The sequence below is a fragment of the Lissotriton helveticus genome, chromosome 1_1 (genome assembly GCF_964261635.1).
Source record: "Lissotriton helveticus chromosome 1_1, aLisHel1.1, whole genome shotgun sequence".
In the NCBI taxonomy this organism is placed as follows: Eukaryota; Metazoa; Chordata; class Amphibia; order Caudata; family Salamandridae; genus Lissotriton; species Lissotriton helveticus.
Genome location: NC_136057.1, coordinates 2,073,913,174 through 2,073,937,567, shown reverse-complemented (window position 1 = coordinate 2,073,937,567; position 24,394 = coordinate 2,073,913,174). Strand labels below are relative to the sequence as shown.

The window sequence follows — 24,394 nt, the reverse complement described above, 5'->3', positions numbered from 1 at the left end:
AGACGGCTGTAATGCCAGAAACCGGTCCCCGGAAGCTTGTTTCCTTCCCAGTGTAAGAATTGGCTTTTGTAGTCTGGTCTGCCCTGTTCCCATGATGCACTGGGCCAGGGACAGACTAATTTGCATACAGCCAGGTTCTGAAACTGGGATGGTGCAATGAGCTAAAAAACGGTGTTGGATCTAGCCCTGATCTCTTGACTGGGTGAGAGTACTCTGCTTAATTCAGAGACTCTGTCCATCACCACCCCTTGTTGTAAATAATTTTGTCCACCCTAAGCGTGGAAGGGTATACTCAGATGTGAGTCCCTTTCTCATTGCACCATCAGGATTCAAGCAAGCCGGGCCGAAGACGGCTGTAATGCCAGAAACCGGTCCCCGGAAGCTTGTTTCCTTCCCAGTGTAAGAATTGGCTTTTGTAGTCTGGTCTGCCCTGTTCCCATGATGCACTGGGCCAGGGACAGACTAATTTGCATACAGCCAGGTTCTGAAACTGGGATGGTGCAATGAGCTAAAAAACGGTGTTGGATCTAGCCCTGATCTCTTGACTGGGTGAGAGTACTCTGCTTAATTCAGAGACTCTGTCCATCACCACCCCTTGTTGTAAATAATTTTGTCCACCCTAAGCGTGGAAGGGTATACTCAGATGTGAGTCCCTTGCTCATTGCACCATCAGGATTCAAGCAAGCCGGGCCGAAGACGGCTGTAATGCCCGAAACCGGTCCCCGGAAGCTTGTTTCCTTCCCAGTGTAAGAATTGGCTTTTGTAGTCTGGTCTGCCCTGTTCCCATGATGCACTGGGCCAGGGACAGACTAATTTGCATACAGCCAGGTTCTGAAACTGGGATGGTGCAATGAGCTAAAAAACGGTGTTGGATCTAGCCCTGATCTCTTGACTGGGTGAGAGTACTCTGCTTAATTCAGAGACTCTGTCCATCACCACCCCTTGTTGTAAATAATTTTGTCCACCCTAAGCGTGGAAGGGTATACTCAGATGTGAGTCCCTTGCTCATTGCACCATCAGGATTCAAGCAAGCCGGGCCGAAGACGGCTGTAATGCCAGAAACCGGTCCCCGGAAGCTTGTTTCCTTCCCAGTGTAAGAATTGGCTTTTGTAGTCTGGTCTGCCCTGTTCCCATGATGCACTGGGCCAGGGACAGACTAATTTGCATACAGCCAGGTTCTGAAACTGGGATGGTGCAATGAGCTAAAAAACGGTGTTGGATCTAGCCCTGATCTCTTGACTGGGTGAGAGTACTCTGCTTAATTCAGAGACTCTGTCCATCACCACCCCTTGTTGTAAATAATTTTGTCCACCCTAAGCGTGGAAGGGTATACTCAGATGTGAGTCCCTTGCTCATTGCACCATCAGGATTCAAGCAAGCCGGGCCGAAGACGGCTGTAATGCCAGAAACCGGTCCCCGGAAGCTTGTTTCCTTCCCAGTGTAAGAATTGGCTTTTGTAGTCTGGTCTGCCCTGTTCCCATGATGCACTGGGCCAGGGACAGACTAATGTGCATACAGCCAGGTTCTGAAACTGGGATGGTGCAATGAGCTAAAAAACGTTGTTGGATCTAGCCCTGATCTCTTGACTGGGTGAGAGTACTCTGCTTAATTCAGAGACTCTGTCCATCACCACCCCTTGTTGTAAATAATTTTGTCCACCCTAAGCGTGGAAGGGTATACTCAGATGTGAGTCCCTTGCTCATTGCACCATCAGGATTCAAGCAAGCCGGGCCGAAGACGGCTGTAATGCCAGAAACCGGTCCCCGGAAGCTTGTTTCCTTCCCAGTGTAAGAATTGGCTTTTGTAGTCTGGTCTGCCCTGTTCCCATGATGCACTGGGCCAGGGACAGACTAATTTGCATACAGCCAGGTTCTGAAACTGGGATGGTGCAATGAGCTAAAAAACGGTGTTGGATCTAGCCCTGATCTCTTGACTGGGTGAGAGTACTCTGCTTAATTCAGAGACTCTGTCCATCACCACCCCTTGTTGTAAATAATTTTGTCCACCCTAAGCGTGGAAGGGTATACTCAGATGTGAGTCCCTTGCTCATTGCACCATCAGGATTCAAGCAAGCCGGGCTGAAGACGGCTGTAATGCCAGAAACCGGTCCCCGGAAGCTTGTTTCCTTCCCAGTGTAAGAATTGGCTTTTGTAGTCTGGTCTGCCCTGTTCCCATGATGCACTGGGCCAGGGACAGACTAATTTGCATACAGCCAGGTTCTGAAACTGGGATGGTGCAATGAGCTAAAAAACGGTGTTGGATCTAGCCCTGATCTCTTGACTGGGTGAGAGTACTCTGCTTAATTCAGAGACTCTGTCCATCACCACCCCTTGTTGTAAATAATTTTGTCCACCCTAAGCGTGGAAGGGTATACTCAGATGTGAGTCCCTTGCTCATTGCACCATCAGGATTCAAGCAAGCCGGGCCGAAGACGGCTGTAATGCCAGAAACCGGTCCCCGGAAGCTTGTTTCCTTCCCAGTGTAAGAATTGGCTTTTGTAGTCTGGTCTGCCCTGTTCCCATGATGCACTGGGCCAGGGACAGACTAATTTGCATACAGCCAGGTTCTGAAACTGGGATGGTGCAATGAGCTAAAAAACGGTGTTGGATCTAGCCCTGATCTCTTGACTGGGTGAGAGTACTCTGCTTAATTCAGAGACTCTGTCCATCACCACCCCTTGTTGTAAATAATAGTCAATAAAGAAGCAGGTGTTGCCGTGGTCCACGAACTTTCACTCGCTTTTAATCGTTTTGCAATCTCCGGTAGGAGATTAGCCACATACTTGTCAACGAATAGGTGCCTGCCTGTATCCTCTGTTAATGATTGCCCACTGTAATCATGGAACGCTTCCTCGAAGCGAGAAAAGAAATCTGAAACCGATTCATCCGTTTTCTGTTTACAAGAGGCTAATACGGTCCAGTCAATCTTTTTAGCGGGAACAAGTGTTTTCAATTTATTTAATATAGCACCTGGAAGATCCAATATTAATTGACAAGGCTTACATGCTGGTTCTCTATCTAAATCAGCTTGGAGTAAATCTTTCCAACTCGCCCCGAGAGTCGTATGATCATCAAATTTACGAATCGCTCTCCACATATCAGGGGGTAATATTAGCCCAAAGAACAGATCAATATCGACTAACGTCATGATACACGAGGAAATTGCACTTTCGACACTTTCATAGAAAGCCGCTGGATTTTTACGGGGATCAGGCAAAGCATTTTTAAGCGCCATAACATCTGCTCTATTCCATGGCGTATAAACCCAATTATATATGAAATAACCCTGCGCATCTTTAGATGTTTTATCATCATCTGTGCCATCCCCTTTATGATGGACATACAAAGGCGCAGCTTCACGCATAGGTCTAACATTAATCGCAGCGATCTTATCTGTTCCAAAGATGGAGCATTCTTTGGATATCTCCGTCGATCCGGACGCAGGCGGACCCTTTGACTTTTCCAACTCCCGTAGTTGTGTCGCCTCATTCCGTAGCTGAACCAAGCGTTTGAAAAATTCATCCGCATCTGAAAGAACAAAAAGACCTTTACGAAAATTATCACGACCCTTGGATATATCCTTCGGTTCTAGTTCTGTGGAATACTTCCTAAATCGTTCAACAACTTCATCACCAAAATGATCTAAGAAATATAACCGTTCCCTATCAGACCATCCTTCCATTTGCTTACTAACGTCAGAAACAGTCACGGAATTAATATTCAACTTTCGTGCAACCGAACGCAACTCCGCAGTTCGTTCCGCCGATAACCTCGTACGCTGGGCATTCTGATCGTCCTCATCCGAGTCCTGGTTCGGAGCCGTAGGTGCAACATACGGTGGTGGACAGCGATCTAGTAACGAAAAATCATCTGTTTCATTAGTAAGGACCGGGTAAAGAGGACGACGGATGGGAAACTGACCATTAGCCTGCAAATTATGTTCGCGAGTCTCCCTTTCTTTCTTTTCCTGTAACTCTTTTTCCTGTAGCTGTAAAGCTTTATCACGTGCGGCCTTCCGCTGCACCTTCTCCGCCAAGGCTTCCTCACGCTTCACTCGTTCACGCGCCTCTTTCTCCCACATTCGTACACAATCAAACATATCTTGTCTAGACCTTCGCTGAAACAAACACTGCTCTACATTTCGAACCTTTCGAAGGTCGAATGACCCATGTAGTGGCCACTGCAACTCGCGATCGGTTTTAGTATACTTATGCCATAACGTACTATACATTATTGGCGGAATACCAAATTTCACATACATCTCACGATTTGGAGTCCCCTCTGGGGGAGCCGGCTGTGATTCATTTAATCGATAATTGGTACCATTGTCAAAGCAGCACATTCCTCGGAGTGCGCTAAAAACAGGCATGTTCAAAAGTAACACGAGAACGTGATACTACACAAAATGGCCCTTAATGTGCTTCATACACGGTGTGCCGTTCAAATCAAATAATCAGGGAAATATCCCTACATGCCTGCCTATGTGAGGTGCACTCCACATATTCAAACTCAAATTCAAAGATTCAAACGTTAGCTAACTTCAAACAAATTCAAATTCAAATTCAAAATTCAAAAACCATAGCAAGTGTCAGTAGACTACCTCACCAGTCAAAAGCTTACCGATTATCTTCAAACGTCCAAGGTCCAACTGCCAAGTTCTGTAATCGAATCAGCCAAACGGCACATCACGACAATCCAAGATCAGAATCTCAGTCGGAGACCGGCGCCACCTGGAAGGTCAGATCAGAAGGAAAGGAAGAAACACCGTGGGTGCCAAGACTCGGGTCACTCAATGGCAGCGATTGCGTCCATGGCGAGTTTCCAAACCTTCGTCTCAACCTCTCCTTCGGACATCCGAGTCGCCGATGAGTCCCTTCGTGGTCGCCAATTTGTGGTGTTGGGTTCAAGTCAGGCCTACATACTCTGCTAAACTCACGGACACCTTAGCATAGAAGTTGGCACGGACACTGGAAAATGCAAAAGACAAGTTTATTAAGACCCCATGGGGTGGTGGTACATTCCTACAGCACCCTTCGGCAATGTAAGAAGTAGCACCCCGAACATCGGTGTGCGACCTCTTTTATACAGTTTAATAACAATAAAAAGGTAGGCGGTTACAAGCTACACACTTTAGGTACATATAAGGTAATCTTTGGAACACGGCCAGCATGTGGGAGGAGTTTCGTAGCACTGGTCAGTTTGTGCTAACATTCCTAAAGAGTGACCAGTTAAGGTATAGTGCGCATGTGCGCTTGACCAGTACTAAAAATAGCCTGTTGCTGGGCAAAGTAGATGACCATGGGTATCAAGAAAGGACGAAAGGGCACACTGACCACGAGGCAGCGTGTTCATAGAAAATGGGAGTCAGAAGGATTCAAAATGGCTTCCATACATTTTGGTCAAGTTAACGAAAAGACCGTGTAGCTGTGCTAAACGCTAACTCAGGAGCTGCCAAAACACGACACTCCCCCTCCCCCACAGTGGTGGGGGAGGGGGAGGGGCAGTTGTGAGAGGCGCCATGAGCCATGACGAAAGGCAGGAAAAGCAAGGCAGATGGTAGATGGCCGCGCATGCACCGCACATGCACTCAAGTTTGTTTACCTCTGTTTGAGACCAAGCATCACATTTTCTAATGTCCTCTTTGTAATCCGCATTCCTGATAAAAGAAGAAGTATGGACTGAGTCATGCTGTGACATTGCCTTTGTTTCTTTTTAGTCCTCTGAGGTTTCATTATGTGGGCCTTTTGTTAGCGGTAAGAAGGCTTCTTTTTCTGAAATACTCATTCTGTACAAACTGTTTAGTAGGTCTGTGCCTTTTAAAGATAAAGGTTGGACAGCATCATCACTTAAACGTTGATGCAAGGCAGAGACTGGGGGGAGCAGGAGGCGGGGTGGCGGGGGAGCGAGTGAGTGGGAGGGAAGGAGCACGGTGGTGTGAGAGGCGGGTGGGGGAGCGGGGGGGCAGGGGAGCAAGCGAGTGGGAGGGAACCAGCATATTGGGTGTGACGAGTGGGCGGGAAGGAGCATGGTGGTGTGTGAGGCGGATGGGGTGGGGGGGCGGGGGAGCAGGGGAGCGAGCGAGTGGGAGGGAACCAGCATATGGGGTGTGAGTGAGGCCATGTGCGCGCTGGCGAATCGTCAAGCTTTAATAGATCACATGCATTGGGAGGGATCCGCTGGGAATCCGCTTGGTCAAAGAGTTTGTTTCAACTACTATACTCTTGTCTATTTATCCCTGCGGGATAGAATAGTCGAGACCTAAAAAGGAAAAATGGAGGCACACATTATTTGTGTATGCACTGTCTACCAGCCTGCCATACACAGCTAGCTGATACATCAATTAGACCAGGCAAATTGCCTTGTTTGTACACTGCATCAGTCAGTAGAATGATGTTAATTGCAGCTCGCTGGGGAGGGTCGATGCGTTTCAGGACCCTACTGTCTTTTTGGATTCTCCTAACGACCAGGACAGGTCGAACACTGAAATATTATGAAATGAAAAATTTGCATCAGCTAAACGTCCCTGTATTCCCATGACCCAGAACCCTATGGTTGAGAAAGTGTTCTATTCGTACCATTTAGGGGTATTGATCCCGGGTGCTGCATTTAACCATGAATAACACGCAGGGTTGATTGATGTAGAGAAATTCTAAAAAATAGGGGAAAGTTGGAGCGTTCACCAAACTATAAACCAACTATCTCATTTGTAGGTGCACTACGTTGAAACGTCACTGGTGATCAATTGCTCATAGCTGTAATGAACACCACATTTGTTGTTTGATTTGCCTTTTGTGTAACTAGAGAAATGCCAAATGATGGTTCCGGTAGAGATTTATAGTCAAACGTTGTGCACCTACAAAAGAGATAGTTGGTTTATAGTGTGGTAAACGCTCCAACTTTCCTCTATTTTTTAGAAGTGGGAGGGCTTTCCTTAATCTTGAATAGGCCTGTCTCCCTTGCAGAATGCTGCCTCCACCCCACTGTGGTCATACTGCACCAGTGAGGACAGAGCTGGTTTAGACTGGGCTCAGTAACCCTTACACAAAGAGAAGAATACAAAATGGGGTATAAGTAGTGGACATAAACCCCAGAACTTTATATCCCTTTTCAACTCAAGAGGAACCTTTTGCCAAGGAGAAGAGCAGGAGAACTGTTTGGAGGAGTACTGCCCCTTTGCTGTGTGCTGTGTGCGGTTGGCCTGGAGTTGCTGCTTCTGCCAAGGAAAAGACAAAGACTGGAAACTTGCATTGAACCTGCTTGAACTTGAAGAAGAATCTCCCAGGTCCTGTGTGTTCTGGCCTCTAGTTCTGAAGTCTCAGGGACTCAAAGACTTCACCCCCAGCTCCTCTGAACTTTATTGCTGAGAGTTCTGACCTGCCAGGAGGTGCCTATTCCAGTTGTGGGCCTCTCGAGGTTGCTCCTGCTGTTGGGAGCTGGAAGCAACTTGAAAGAAGCAAGAAAACTTGTCACAGATGCCGTTGTATCGCCGCAACCTGCACCGCGTCCAGGGGTACTGCTTGTGAAGTGAACATGAGATCGCCAGGCCTGACCTGCAGCTGCGACGCCCTTCAACGCCTGCTGTTATTGGCATTACTCGACGCCAGCGCTCGCACCGACTCTGTCATTGCCAGCACCAGCATCCTGTTTACGCGGCATAGGTAACTCCTGTGGGTAACGCCACAAACTAGCCCACTTCGCATTGCCTCACCAGATCCAACGCCTCACCACAGATGCAACTGGATTTCCCTGCCCTGGATTCGATACATCGCCTCCTCACAGACACGATGTCTTGCTTCCCTTTTGGCAGCAAGGGATTGGCCCAGACCTTGGCACTGATGCCCCACCTCCATGACGGCATACATTGCCATAGACTTCATTATCCAAAGATACTGTTTGTTTGGGGGTCCGTGTGACTCCATGACTGATGCCGTGCACCTCGCAGTCGGCGTCGTACTTTGGATTTATTTCTGTCACGATATCGCACTAGCCCCAGGTGGAACTATTAGTTTTCAACAAGCTTTATTTTTGCTAAAACTGTTCTAAAAGCCATATCCTATTACAGGTATGTTGTATTTTAGTCGTTTTGATCTTGTTGAGTTTAGATAAATATACATTATTTTTCTAAACTGATGTGTTGTGCATTTGTGGTGTTATCACTATCTTACTGTGTGTTTTGAGTATAAATACTGTACACATTGCCTTTGGGATAACCCTGTCTGCGCGTGCCAAGCTACCAAGGGGGAGAGCAGGGGTTTTCTAAAGTGTGTATCCCCCTTATCCTTGACTAGAAGTAAGGGTCCCTATTAGAACAAAGGTACCTACCTCTGCCAATTAGAGAACCCCATTTATAACATATAAAATCCGGAAAAATTAAGTAATTGAAGTTACATAGCTTCCTTAAAATCCATTGTAAATGTAGTCATGTGAACAATAAGATACTCAGAGAGTAAGCAAGATCATGGTCTCGATTTTTTGTTCCAAAGCATCTGTTCTAGGATGTAACAGTTTTTGTTGCAAGTACAGTCAAGTGGCAACTTTGCTAAAAGTTTTCATTGACTTCATACTACTAAGTTTATATGTTCACGCATTTTGAAAAGGAAGCAACATAAAAAAGTACATATAAATCCTCTTGGCACATATGTTCTTTAGTCACACATGATTATTAATGCATTTGCCGAAAAATTCACAAATGTTACTTTGACTAAAACCCGTGTAGCACCTACTTATCTATTGTCATTTCAGTGTACACAGGTTACACATGAAATACTACTCCTTTTTCGCACCTGGAACTTTAATTTTGCATGTAAAATGTCCTATTTATTTTTATTATCACATTATCTAATCACAGGATCAATGTTGTTAAGGTGTTAAAAATTCACATCTATTTCGTAAATATGAAATATAACATAAGCTTATTCTAGCATCCTGCATGCTTTTATGATGCAGTATTCAAATAAGAGTTACATTATGTCATTTTCTAAAAATGTGAAAGCTAGCAATCGTTTGTCGTCATCTATATAAAATATTGTCAAGATTAGTTTCTTTCTTAATTTGTCGAAAATGTTGTTAAGGGAAAAATCTCTGCTTTGTCATAGCTGATGTGTGTGTTTTAGAATTAAAGTTATACAAAACAATAATTTGGAATGTTTTGCATATCCCATAGCTGTAATCGTGTTTTTCCCTTTTCACACACAGTTTGATCGCATCAGTCGACAGCGACAAGCAGCGGAGTTGTTCCTTTTGCAAATTATTGAGACAGGCTCCTACGTTGGTATTGTTTCATTCTCACAGGAGGCCACTGCCGTCGCCAAAATACGCCAGATATTAAGTGAGGCTGAAAGAGAGGAGCTTGCTCAACAGCTCCCTGCCAAAGCAAGAGGCGGGACAAACATATGTAAAGGAATACGTGTTGGATTTAAGGTGTAGTAAATCACATATTTCTGCAGCCATGACAATTATGTTATGTTTACACCATAAACGTGTGCTCAATATATGTCTGCTAATTATAAAGTGAGATAAAAAAGTGCATGACGAACACTGTAAGGAGAATTCTTTTATTTTCTAAGAGCTGTGCATTTTGCTGAGGTAAAGCCATGTTCATGTGGGTATATATAAAATGTTTTGAGAACAAATTGGAGGAAACGGAATTCTGAAAGTTGTCCTCTACTCTTCAGATAAAGCAGTGTTTCACTCTACTGTTCCGTCATAGGTGACGGTGTCCCCAAACAATTAAAAAAAAACTGCATTGTGTTGCTAGTGGAATACTGTGGAGATCAGGGTCCCACCACATTCTGTGATGTTTGGTTTGAAGATTGAGAGCCAGGAAGCCTAGGAAACAAAATCAAAAGCCCCATTTCCAATGCCGCTTTCATCGCTTCACAAAACACGCAATTCAATGTCTTATTTTGTGCTACTCTTCTAACGATTGTTGGTCATCTGTCTTGTTGAAAGCATCATATTTCTCTCCTTACCCTATGTATTGGCACCAAGGCTCATGCTCTAGTCCTGCTCTTCAATGATGTTCATAAAGATGCCTATGCAAGACCTTTTACTGAGGTACTGTTGCATGCATTCACTTCCTTGAACTGCCTTTAATGGGCTCTACCAGGGAAAATTGTAGCTCTCCCAGTGTTACCTTGAACTTCTTTCCCCCAAAATTTTCAATCGTTATCTTTATAAAAACTAGAAAAAACCCTCTCTGATGAGTCATTGTCTTGTTCAACAAATGTAGTTATCATGTCATAGTTTTAGTATGCTAATTGAAATTTTTCTTATACCCACACATCCCTGACGTCCAGTTTACTAATGCTCTTTGACAAGAGACCAGCCTTTAACACTCTCTTGTATTTGTATGCTCTATATTAGTTGAGAACACAGTAACCATTGGAACTTCATCAACTATCTGAGGGTCCACCTAGAGAGCTAAGTATTTCCTTCCAAATAAACACTGTAGAGAGTATAGTGTTGTGTGAGTTACCAATCACAGAACCCTTGTGGCTCCTGATGGAATCTGTAGAAATGTGACGTAAGTGTTAGAGCGTAGTGAAGTGAATGCACGTTTAGAATGCTGAGTTTGTGGTTACACACAGATGAATAAAGTGCTGTTATTAAAGGCTCTGTATGTGGCGTAGTCATTGGGGACTACCCAGACTAGGGAAAATGCTACAGAGAGTACACTGAGCAATTTGAAATCACAATTTCACAAATGTTCTCTATTTGGGCCTTTACTAAATACCTGGTGAATTAGCTTCAACAATTTCAGAATCCAGGCACATGTCTATAAACAGATCTAAACAATGGGAAGCGAGGTGACTAAATAGTGAGACAACTAAAGAAATGTCCAGTTAAGTACAGAACACTTTTCAGGATACTTAGCCTAACTCAGGGATGGAAAAACTTGGTTCTCTGCACATAGGATGAAAAGGCTATTCATTAATATCAACCCCTTTGGTCCTGGGCCCCTCAATCAGGGATAGACTTGTGGCACTTAATTCCCTAAACATGGTTATATTTGCAGCACAGTTAATTTAAAACACATAAACAAATGAAAAGAGAAACAATCTAATTTTCTTGGAATCATTTTTTCCGATTGTCCAAATTTCCTTTAGTTTGCCCTTGTTTTAGTGTGCTGTTCTTTTTTAACTGAGTTGACAGGTTGGCAAGATAACTGGAATAATTTCTGTATTAGATATGACTGATGAATGTTTCGTCTCTCACACAATGCAATCTGCAAAACTAAAATTCTTATTCTTTATGTAATTTACTCTCTAGGAAATTGGATTAAAAATTAAAAGTACACCTGGTTCTGAAATTGTATTGCTGACAGATGGAGAAGACCCCAAATTACATGAGTGCCTTACAGAAGTAAAAGATAGTGGTGCAATAGTTCACACCATTGCTTTAGGACCCAAGGCAGATTCACAACTTGAAACATTTTCCCGTACGACAGGTAAGTTGCTACTTATACAGTTTTTCCTAATTAGATTTCTTATGACAATACATTATTCCAATGTACATAACGAAATAAGTAATCTGTTCCTAAAATCAATCAAGTGAACTACAGCTCTGGGGTGAGCACAGGAGCTCTGCACAAGGGAGGAATTGTTCTGCCATCTTGGGTTTAGGTAGAGATTGACACTATGGAAAAGTTTATACTAAAACATAGAGTAAGTGCTGCCAAAGTGGGTATAGTTTCACTTTTTGAGAACTTTGACCCCATTGGTTAGGAAGTGATCAGGAGTTTCCCCCACCCAGAGATTGACACTGTCCATAAAAGTGGCACGCCCAGTATACCTTAAGAACACTTCTAAACCAAAGGAAGACTGAAGAAGGACTGTTTCTTGCTGGTGCGACCCTTAAGGACAATTCTAAGTGCTGTACATGCTCCCACTTGTACAAAGGGTCAAGAAATGGTCACCAAGTGTAAATTGCTTGACCTCCTGTTGATCTACAAGGACACAAAAGCTACAAGAAGCTCACTTTCCTGAAGACCCATAGTGAACAGTTTTAACAGGATCTACACCTCTGTTGCTTCTGTTGGAGTGAGTCCTGAACTCCACGTGCTATTTTTGAGGCACTGGATACCTTTACTAAGGTTAGAGTGTACTCCTGCTACCCAAACTGCAAAAGAGGCTGAATCACCGGTCAGATCCAATTTGCTGGCCTGCCTCACTGACTTACAGTAAAGTGTCTAAGTCTGACTGTAGAGGGATTCACCAAGAGTGATGCTGAGTCAACAACAATTGACATTGAGACCTCAATAAGGATGTACGACATTTCAACGCATGCTTTTACATCGCATGCTTTTACAACGCGAGTTTTACAACGCAAACCATTACAACGCATAGTGCTTTGGGGCGCTGGATAGTGAATTATTTAATTTACTATTCCAACTCCAGTCCCCGTGGATAGTAGGGAAGGTGTTGGATAGTAAATTAAATATATTCCCTATCCTAAAGCGCCCCCCAGCGCAATGCGTTGTAATGGTTTGCGTTGTAAAAGCTGCGATGTAAAAGCATTGCATGGTAAAAGTTGCGTTGTAAGTGATGTTTCCCCCTCAATAAGCAGAAGCGCTAGACTTCACCTGCTCTGAGCTTTCCTGCCTTCACTGACTATCGCACCAGGACTCCGCTCTTCAAGCAAACCGACAGTTGTCAAACCTGACTTGAATCCAGCTTGCAACTTGCATGACCGATGACTCGTCAATTACCAAATTTTACTCAGAAATATTCCTGAGTCCGAAGAAAACTCTTTAGCAGGAAGCTATCTGGGCACCCTATTTGACCCATGATTTATCGCGATCAGACTCAGACCTTACAATTGTCCAGGTCTAGTGTATTCATTTGCTCACAGTTGGTGCTTTGTACATTTTGTAGCAATTTTTACATAAAGTTTTAAAATGTCATATCAACGGTATTATGGTGTGAGTTTTTTTATTAAAATATTCTCTATTTTTATACATTGGAGTGGGATATTTATTGTGTTGTGCTTTCAGTTTTTTACCTGTTTTGTTCTTCTAAATGTTTTATGCAATCAAGTTAAGCCTGCCTGCTCGTGAAATGGCTACAAGGAGTTGAGCCTTGGTTAAATTACTAAGGGCCAGATGTAGGTAACTTCAATTTACCGACTCATGAATAACGAATTTTACCGATTCGGTATTTATGAATCGGTAAATTTGAAGATGGGAGATGTAGGCAATTTTTAAATGTGAATTACCGAATCGGTAACATTCAGTATTTACCGATTCGGTAAATACCGAATCGGTATTTTCTATTGATTCCTATGGGCTGTGAAGCCCATAGGAATCAATGGGAAATACCGAATCGGTAAATACCGAATCCTGCAAGGGTGCAGGGGGTGTCACTTTGACACCCTCTAGCACCCAAACTACAGGCATGTGTCACATGTGGCATACATACATGCCCTAAGGGCATGTCTGTGTGTCACATAACACAGGTGTGCATGCACAGATGTGCATGCACACCTGAATTCGGTATTTTACCACCCAATAGGATTGGGTGGTAAAATACCGACTCTTAAGGGCCTGTGGCACTGTTTTCAGTGTCATCTACATGTGGATTTACCGAATCGGTAAAATTACCGATTCGGTATTTTACAGAATCGGTAAATTTACCGATTCAGTAAATTTACCGATTCTGTAAAATGATGGCCCCTACATGTCAAACACCAAATACCGGTCGGTAACGGACGAAATCGGCCGTTACAGACCGGTATTTGCTCTCCTACATCAGGCCCTAAAACCTTTACTGGACCTCACATGAATAGAGTCATTTCTAATTGTAGTGAACTACCATCCACACAAAATGATAATCCACTTTCTCACAATCATGGTCCCTTGATCTGCCTATTAGTTTATAAAATAATTCTAAGTATCATCCATACATATGTGGTTTAAGACAGCCAGGGTTTCCATAATATGGTCAACAGAACCATGTAGATATTGATGAATCGAAGATTTTTTGCAGAAGTGCTGTGAGATTCTGCAAACAATGGTGATGAGGCAAACAAAATAACCTTTGAATTGCTAGGTGTGGTAACAGTTAGGAAATCTCCAAACTTTTGTAGATTTGTGTATTGCCAGAACTTCCAGAGCATTCATGATACAGGGTTTGCATGATATGAGATGACAGTGGAATAGAATTTTAAAATATATGTTTTTTAAGGAGTAGTTTAAGGTTGCACATTTGATTATTTAGATAGGTATCTGCAGTAATATAGGGAGGACCTGTAAAGATCCATGATGGATGGATCCATTACAAACCTGTTTCAATAATTCCCTTATTGGACAGCAATAATATATGACTAGAACAATCCACAACATACAGACCTTTTTTCAATGTGAGAAATAATAAAGATAACATAAATCTAAAGAAACATCCCTGTGATAAATGCAGTTTTTATCATCATTGGTTGAACATCACAAATGTGGGACCTGCATAGCTCTGAGCACCATTTTCGTAGGTACGATTTTAATATATAATCGGCTGAGAGTAAACCATCAGAAATGTACAAACTGTAACACCGGAAATGTGGAATACATCATTTGTATCCCAATGAAAAAGCATCTATTGGCAAGGCATAACTAGCTAATCATGCGGAATAAATACAGAATGCAGTGTGAGACTCACAATGCTCTATTCGCCCAACACTTTGTGGCTTAACAACACACTGAACTACAATTTTGATGGGGGGTCTTGAAACACATCACTAGGACAAGAAGAATATTTATGTATTCTAAATATTTGTTGATAATTTCATACCAGTCCATAGCTTTTCTGATATTGTCTATTGAAAAAATATAAAAAGTAATTTAGTTCAACACATTGAAAAGGTTTGCATGTTGTGTTCCATAGATAAGTTGACATCAGGGCCGGACTGGCTACCGGGCAGTTGTGTGTGCTGCCGAGCAGGGGGGTAATTTCGTTGATGGGGACCTGTGTGTGCAAAACGAAATTCGTTTGCTTTTTTTATTTCAAAGCGCACGCAGGTCCCCATCAACGAAATAAGCTCACACCACGGAGAAATCCTCCCCCTGCTCGGCAGCACACACAACTGCCCGGTAGCCAGTCCGGCCCTGGTTGACATTGGTAAGGTTGGTGCTGAAGATGGTTGAAAATCCTCTACTGTTATGCCGCATGCTACTTGATGGAAAATAGGGTTAATGTTTTATTTAATGATGATAGAAGCATTAATTATGTATTGATTTATGTACACAGTGTGTACATGACCAGAGGGCATCCTAGGGCTATACAGTATACACAATCTATCCACCATTGATTGGTGGTTACATAGACTGTGGAGTTACATACTGTGCTATATGCATGTTACATTGTTCAATATATACATTAGCAAGTTGATGATTGCATAGTGCTTAATGACTCCAGGATGGTTACTATTGCAACCTGTAAGTTAGGAGGTTATGCTAGGTTGTTGTGACTCAGTCTGATTTTCGGAGGGTTTTTGCTGGGGTAGGAATGAGCCTATGACAACTCTTCTTGGAGTCTTTGAGGGGTCAGGGATGTTGGTCCCAATTTATCATAGGTGTTTTTGGAGCAGTAATGCACTGACACTTCTCCAGAAGTTTGCTGCTGATGAGTAGCACATAACTCCAATGGAAGGGAGTTCCAGATTCTAGGTGTGTTTCCAGTAAAAAAGCGTGAGCATGTCCATTATTTCTTGAATCTAGGTGGTTCCAGAAGTAGCGTATCCGAGTTTTGTTAATGCGCTCATATGAGATTGACCAGGATATTGGTTCAATGGCATTGGAGGGGTAGACAGGCTTTAAGGCATTGCAATGATTGGCTTTATGGTTGTGATTTTGCTGACGGAAATGTACCTTATTCTGCACAATGCTAAAAAGGATAGTCTGCCATTCATTGAAGTTATTGGAAGTGCCCTACACATTTGTTGTTGATTATTAATGTGTACTTCAGTGAAGTAACACATACTTGGAACCACACCTTCGTGGACACCGTGTTGGCTATTTTGCAGCTCTGCGAATGTACCCAACACTGATGCAATAAGCAGTTGGGTGAGGTTTTACACCTTGAATGCCTATTAGGAGCTTTGCTTTTTCTTTTAAAGCGACAGATATAATCAGTGTACCAGCTATTGCACTTTCCATAGTCAAAATTGGTTGAGCATGAACTGACTCAAAGCCTTTGGTCAAAGTTAGTCAGGACTTCGCTTTGTAGTTAATATGGATTGAGAACATGTCTTAATCAATGTTGTATGGCTTAGTGTACTTGTGCAAAGATAAATTGCTCAATTTCGAAATTTGCTGCTTATGAGGATCATCCCTCATAGATTGCCAGCTTGGAATGGTTAATGATATGCTAATTTAAAAAGAGGCATCCCAAAGCCTCTTTATTTTGGCATGCGAACTCTGATTGGTTGTGTATCTCTAGGCGGAGACAAATGGTAACCGCACCACTTAAATTGAGAGAAGTAGATGTACAACCTCTCTGAATTTATCTTTTCATATCAACTACTATGAGGTTTTGTATTGGCCCACACTGCTTCACTATTGCTTTGCAATGCTTGAAATATTCTACAAAATGTGTATAGAAATGTAGGCAGTACAAGCATTTAGATAGTCCAGATAATGGAGATGCCACCATTCATGAAAAGGGAGAGATCAATTGAGTGATCTACCATATGGCTGAAAAAGCATCATACTTTTGACATTGTAGCTTCAGCTCCCCACATCAAAAGATGCTAATCAGGAAGTATTTGATGGAGTCAAAAGGTATGTCTGACTCTGCTATAACTGCTAGTGTGCCTAAAAAGAGAAGATCTAAGACTTAGAACCAATTTATACCTGAACCACAGATCTCCACAAGGTGATTGAAAATGACCAGTGTTCATCAGACATTAAAGTGTGATAACAGCATACAGTTAATAAACAATTATGAAAACCCTGGAGCGAAAGTCCTTCTACCTTCCATCTCAGCTAAGAATTTCTGAACCAACTGATTCATGGCAAGTGCAAACATCAATGAAGATAGCAGACAATCTATTTGCAGGTTATGTTCTTGAACTCAATTTCAGACCCCCATGCATTTACTCCAACGGCAGCCATTGTTGATTCATACTGTGATTCAGACGTGGAATAAAACATGGCCTATCAATAATGTGCAGCAGACATACACAAGACACCAATCCAAATGATATCCTGGCATCTAAATTGCTACTGGCATCATTGACTATGGAATAACAACATCCTTTGTGACATTGAATAGTCAGTTTAAATTACTGGATGTTGTGCTACCAAGGATAAGACTTGCCTGATCTGGATGGAGAAGTTAATGCATATCCTGAGAATGTTGGCCACAATCTTTGCATTGACTGTGCAGTCATACTGGATGGAAAAGCAGCATTTCATTACATCTTTATTTGTTTTTCGCACACTCCAATCTGAGCTTCTCTGTTAGCTGCAGAAAAGTGTTCTGTCTAGAGTGACTCTCTATACGTGTTCATAGACAATAATGCTTAGGTTGCTTAATATTTATAGATGATAATGCTAATGATGTTTAATGTTTATATGATGCCACCTAGACTCATCACCATTTGAGACCTCAAGGAGCCTGTAGCATACATTAACACTTACACTTGGATGGTTAGGCCAAGATCTCATACTGCAGGAGCTATACCACTACAGAATCACCCTTGGGGAGATTGGTAATGTCCTAACAGATGCCCATTTCACCATCACAAAGTATAAGCAAGGAAAGACTCTGGCAAGGAGGAGGAGGCGTGAATGCCTCTACTTTTTCAGGACACCTTTCCTTTGACTTCCTGTAGAGCTTTCATTGGTTTCCACACAGCCTCACATCATGATAACCTATCTAGGACTTAACCATGTCTGTTCCCTGTGCCTTACATGCGGGAAAAAGCATTCACTGACATGAAGTTAACCTAATTAGATGTGTCTCCATCAAATATGGAACAAACCCTCGTGGCACTAAGAATGGAAGATTCATAGTTACCTGTATGTTATTGTGAGGTAATCTCTCTCAACCTCCAGAACCATCAGCTCTTTACATTTAACATTCTAGTGATTGCCATCCATCGATATGCTTCACATTCTTTTAAAAATTCAATTGAATAGCCTTTAGAACGGTGTATTGTATACAACGTTAGTTACCCCATCTGGTTTCTACAGTTATTCCCATCAATCACATTATGTTCCCTAGATAGCTGCACTTGGGCATGATCATACAATGTGGGTGGATGAATGTGGCATTACTGCTAAATTACCTAAAGACCAGAGACCAAAACACATGATCATAGATGATGAGGAATTCTAAACTGTGAAATAATAGGTGTAGTCGCCTTGTTGTTCTAATCGAACTTCAAACCCCTAAATAAAACAAATCATGTTTTCTACCCGATACAACTTTGGATAATTGTTTCATCCTTGTCGATGAGTATTCAAGATTCCTGCCTGGCAAATATTTGAAATCCCCACCTAGTGTCTAAGTATCATCTGCAACATCATGACATCAGAAGAAGAAGTCATACATTTTTGATTATCTATTTTAGGGTCGTTTGCATTAATCAATAACACTCAACATCCATGGTGATGCGGTGAGTGGTGGCATATGGCGTCAGAGCATGAGTCTTTGGTCTAAAAGCCCATCCACTATCATTGATATGATTAATAACTCCTGGAGACCCTGTGCTATATAAAGCAGACAATCCATGGGACTTCCATCCTGAGGTAATCTTTTGTTTATAACCATATTTTAAAGATTTATATTTTACTTTCAACTTACAGTCTTAGAGCACCATTTGCTCGAGATTCTGTTGTGCTTGTGGGGGTAAACCCTGTCTAAATAAATGCTTTCTTCAACTTTGGCACTGAAGTCTGTTGCCTGAGCCACTCACCAAAAGGAGCTGCAGCATCAAAGTTCTGCAGAGTCAAAGTTCCTAAATCTTGCAATATCTCACCTGAACAGTTTCAATTCACACCAAAATAAATTCCTCTGATTTCCCCCTGCTTTCAGAAGCCATGAGAAGGCCAGCATGGGTGAAGGATTCGTTAGTCGGGCTAGGACCGTGGTGTCGGGCCTCAGGCCCACATGATATCAATAACTGATACAGACACGAGGTGATGTGGTACAGTAAACTGGCCATGAGCACGTACACCCGGGCCTTTTTATTGGCGGGGCCACGTCACTCGTGACACCCGTGATGGATCAGTGGGGGGTGTAAGTGTTTCCAGCCCTTAAGGGAGTGGCTGGGAAATACTAAAGCCTGCAAACACTAGAACGTGTCCCGCAGGACACTACATTCATTCCTCCCCAATTTTAATGAAGAACAACAACAATTAGTTCAACGGATCACCACAGGGTCCATCAGCCTTACGAGTCAGGTGCCAAGAGGAGGTCAGACATGGGCTGGTGATTCCGCCTGCTGCAGGGCCATCTCAGCGGGCACTCGTACTTTAACCTGAGGGGTTCAGGACACGACCGCTGGCTTGGAGATGTCCGCTGCATACCGTCAGTTTACTTGATGATGACATGTCTTGCAGTCCTCCATGGCTCCACCTTGCTGATGTCGGGGATGGTCTGTGGTGAGTTTTAACAGTTGATACAATGGTATGCGTCATGAGCATGGATGGAGTCCATGGTGAGAGTTCACGGAGGTGTTGCCTGATCAATTATCTCTGTTTAACCTCTTGGTTGTAACCAATACCCTGTTGGTGGGGCAATGTCTCTTCTCACTCTCCCACCTGGGGAGGCCCGTTGTCAGGGTTGCTTCGGGACTGCAGGAGGACTGCACTGGGGCGCTTGGGTGCTGACTCTGGGCAGCTGCAGGACCACTGAGGAGCCGTTACCTAGTCGCACGCCCAACCCTTGAGGGGGGGTGAGTCTTGGCCAAGACATGCTATCGCTGGCGCGGGTCAAGTGTTTGCCAGGTTCACAGGTGGCCTCTGGTTTCTTTTGTCGGCTGGTGTGGCAACGGTGTTTGACTCCAGTCGATTGATGCTCTGGGAGTATTGTTGTTTGACGCATGTGTTGAGGGCTGGAGTGAGGGTGGATGCCAGCAATTTGGTGAGTTGGAATGACAGGTGGTGGTGACTTGCTGGGAGAGTTGGAGGTCAGGAGGGACTTAGCAGCCATGTGTCTCCGCATTGCTGAGGTTGATCTTCGGTGGCGGCTTGACACGTAGAGTGTGCAGATCCTCTCTTGCCTGGCTTGGGGCCACTGCCAACTCCATCCTGAGGCGGTGTGAGGAAAGACACTCGGGGTTGATCTTCACCCATGGCATCTGCAGTCGGGAGCAGGGATGTCGTTTGACTTAGACTGATGAAACTCTGGGACGGACGGTCGCCTGGGGAAGCGTTTGGATGAGAAGCAGTTTGCACTTGCTGCAGCTTATGTTCGGTTCTCCTGTGAGGCTGTATCCCGGGATGTCGGTCTGCCTTGGTGGCTGTCTGGTGTGTCAGGGTGTGCTCTTGGCTTGCTGTGCGAGTCCTCTGTCTTCTCCCCTTGTTGGTCTGTTCAGCACACCTGTGGTCATCTGATTTCCGGCGTGACAGGGTTGTTACTCTTCTCCCCTTCAGGGTGACAGAGCTGACACTCTTCTTCCCTTGAGAGCGCTACACTTGGACCTCGAGGCGGCGCTGTCGTGGCGCCTACTTCTTCCTTCTTTCCGGCATGCTTGTCCGGACTAGTCACTTTGGGTGATGTGCTCCCTGCTTTCTGTGCGACGCGACGTCCGGTCACGTGTCACAGGTTGTCAGAACACCTGTTGCTGTGGCAGCCTGCCACGTGGCGTGTGCAACACCTCTCTTGCCTGTCTTGGGTCACCGACGACTCCATCTTGAGGAAGTGCGAGGGAGAACAGTCTGTGTTATCTTAGGCCCACTGCGGAGCTTCGCAAGTGCAGTCGAGTTGTAGTTGTTCCCAATGCTGCGTTCAGCAGTGCTTCTTTGTGGAGATGTCTCTATCTCCCGGGCGCCTGCCTGTGCTGTCAGGTTCACTGGCGCAGCCTTCTGCCCGCCTCTGACTTAGTGTGCTACGCCTTCTTCTTGGACGCTTTCTTCTGGGACGGGGTGTGCCTGTGGTGTAGCTTGAGGTTGTGCCTGTTCACCAGTAGGAGCGGGTAGTGCGATCTGCTTTCTGGCGATGGCGTTGGGCAGCCACTTGTGGTGCGCGCTCTGCACCAGTCTTTCTTGTGCTTCTTTGTTGGGTTCCAACAGACTCTTGGCAGCTTCCGCAGTTGTGGCAGCTTTGGACTTCTCTAGGTCTTTGCTATGTGGGGGTTTGGAGTCTGTCCCATTCAAACATGTGGCAGCGCCTTGGGCCCCTCTCTGCCATGGTGTTGGGATCAGTGCTCTATCTCTTTAGCTTGTCATGGATGCAGGAAGTTGCTGTGAACATGCTTCCACTTCCTGTTACCTTTGTGAGCTGATGAGAATGGTTGCAGCATGCAGCAAAGTCTCTTCTGGCTGTGGTTTGCTGCCTTTTGACTTTGCTGCTGGGAGCTCGACTGGCTTTGGTTCCATTACTGTGGCTGGACTTCTAGGGGCTAGGCAGCCTGGGGCTTCCTGGGGGCTCTCTCTGTGGGGGCAATCAGTCTCTTCCCTTTGTTGTATAGTAGGGCAGTTCCAACAAGGACATTGCAGCTTGTGCTTCCCTTTACTTTGCCCAGTGCAGCAGAGGCTCTCATGCTGTGTGAGCTTTTCCTCGGGCTGACTTCCGAAAAGCAGTTTTCTTTTACCCCTTGCTGTGCTTGTCTTGCCTGTCATGCCAAATGTTGCTAGTAGGAAGGGGGTGGCGCTGTAGTCACTGTGCTATACTGGTTAGGACAGCTCTCCTGAGGCTGGTGGCTTTTTGCATTGGAAATTATTCCCTTTCTCCCAGGCGCAGTAACTAGAGATGGCCACTACGGTACAATTGTTTGTCTCGGTCGTGGCAGCCATCTGAGCCAGGGCTGGGAATCGTTTTGGAGTGGAGATGCTGGTGTGGGGCGCCCGCAAGTCTAGGACAACTCAATTCTGCACCAGATGCTCCACATGCGCAGGGCTGCCTCACAGAACATTCCCCAGTAGCTAACTGCTGTAACTCTGGAGGCTGTGCTTTCTGCCTCATAGTGCTGACCGTTTCTCTGTTTCCACCGGCCATGACTACCTCCATATCGGGTTGTGGCGGTGTGGTGTGAAAGTCTATAGGGGGTGCTGTGTCCGCTTCACAACGGTCCTCGGTGCTGCCTTTCCCTCTCAGGGTACAGCGCTGAGGTACGCCTTGACCACTAGGTGGCGCCGCATCCGGGCCTTCTTTCCGTCGACCCCAGAAGTCTCTTCTGCACCTGCAGGTCTTGAAGGTTGATGAGAGGAAGATGGCGCTGTGCTTTCCTTGCTGTTGGTGCTTTTGTTCCCGGCACCTCTTCACTGGGACAGTTGGTGGTGTGCAAAACAGCTTTCCAGCTGCAGGTACAGGGGCATTGACCCGCTCCTGGGGTTGCTGCCGCGTCGCCTTTGCTTCGCCCTCCGGTGCTCATAAGGAAGGGGCTGGGTGGTGCGAAGCTCCCTTGCGGGAGGGGGGATGCTCAGTCCAACCTCTGGTGCTACAACTGCTCCGGATCACTGGCATCCGCAGGCACTCTCTGGCGACGGGAATCTAACTCCTGCACTCTTCTGGGGTATAGTTTGTGTGGGCCCACTCTTCACACCCGTGTGGGTGCTGCCGGAGACAGACCTGGGAGCGAGGTCAGATGGCGCGTTGCTGAGCTGAGATGCTTCGCCAGCCAGCCGACACCTCAGGCTGCAAAAGTGAGAGGAGGTAGAGCGGGAATTTCACTTGAGGGTCACTGGGCGCCTCGACTGTAATCGTGACCGCCTGAGCGCGGCAGCAGGCACATTGCTGGTGTAGCGGGGATTCTCTCTCTCACCGTAATCGGTTAGATGTATTTTCTCTTCCCTTTCTACCGGGGACCCGTGGGTGTAGGAGACAGCCAGTCTCTGGTCCTTGCTTCTTACAGGCAGAGGGTGGTGCCGAGCCCAATCTTGTCCGCAGTCACAGGCGTGGCATCCCTGGCACATTTCCTCTTCACGAGGGACGATGAAGCACCAAGCGACAGGCACGAGGGGTTAGACCCGCCTTGTCACCAATGTGGTGTCGGGCCTCAGGCCAACATGATATCAATAACTGACACAGACACGAGGTGATGTGGTACAGTAAACTGGCCACAAGCAGGGCCAACCGGGCCTTTTTATTGGCGGGGCCACGTCACTCGTGACATCCGTGATGGATGGGTGGGGTTTGTAAGGGTGTCCAGCCCTCAAAGGAGTGGCTGGGAAATACTGAAGCCTGAAAACACTAGAACGTGTAGTAAATGTAAATACAGGAATTATATTTGAATGAGATGAAGCTTAGCTGATAGAACAAATGTCCTTGGGACCATCTTCACCTCCTGCTATTCACTATTCTCGAATGTCCCAATGTTTCCATTTTCTCTAGAACAAACTAATAGGTCCGACATTGGACTAATCTTATAATGCTGGGATTTGTGTAAGTGGGTTTCTTTTGGACATTCATACACCAGTCGTTAGCAGTTCATATATGCTATCCATGCAAATTCCATGCCAGGAACTTAAATATTCCATCCTTATTTGGCAAACATATCAAGGTGAGGTATTGTCACCCTAAGCTCAATACTTTAAGTACATATCAGTGCAATAGACTCCAGGAGAGGTGCATTCGTCATAGAGCCAATACAAAAATTGCCAGTTGTCGATTGGCTAGATGCTATGTTCAACTTTAATGTAACAACTTTTCCCATCCAAATCCCCGGCCTCACCCAGTCTCCCACTGAGCAGTGCTTGAGTAAACCATCCCATTACCTTATTTCCAAAACACAAACATAAAGGTACACAATCAGATCTACAGTAAAATGTGCTTGCAGCAACACCCTGACCCAGCATGCTGTGCAGGGCCAATCGATCCATTCTCTGGCCTAAATTACAGACCCTGGCTTGTTTCTTTGGCAGTTATGGCAAACAACATAAGGGGGCCATGACAAATAAGTGAGACACGTCAGAAAGAAGAAGAAACTTTACTTTCAAGTGCAAGCTCAAAAATAATCATACCATGTGCCATTAAAGGTGATCTGATAACTTTTATTTGTATGAAAATAGTAGAGGCATGGAATGAAGGGATCCTGCACCATATTGGCTGATGTTTATGGAGAACATTTTAGTTTGGCAGACGCAACCAAAATGGTAGATGACCCTGCTGCAAAATTCACTGTTCTCTATCCCTCTACAGATGTGTGGGAACTTCAGGGTTTCTGAAACCAGAGCCTTAGCTGGCTCTGCTTAGAAACATTTGCCCAGGAAGCATCTCAGCCACTCGGCTGCCAGGTGA

General features: G+C 44.8%; 1 protein-coding gene across 3 annotated transcripts in view; it reads left to right on the top strand.

The window, feature by feature from the left end:
• The window catches only part of LOC144755913 (calcium-activated chloride channel regulator 1-like), a 542,164-nt gene that overhangs the window by 356,566 nt on the left and 161,204 nt on the right, over window positions 1-24,394 (top strand). For all 3 annotated transcript variants that reach the window (XM_078645321.1, XM_078645313.1, XM_078645302.1), the window contains 2 exons: window positions 9,195-9,419; window positions 11,271-11,448. In XM_078645321.1, coding sequence (XP_078501447.1) covers window positions 9,195-9,419; window positions 11,271-11,448 — 403 coding nt within the window. The remainder of the gene's footprint in view (window positions 1-9,194; window positions 9,420-11,270; window positions 11,449-24,394) is intronic.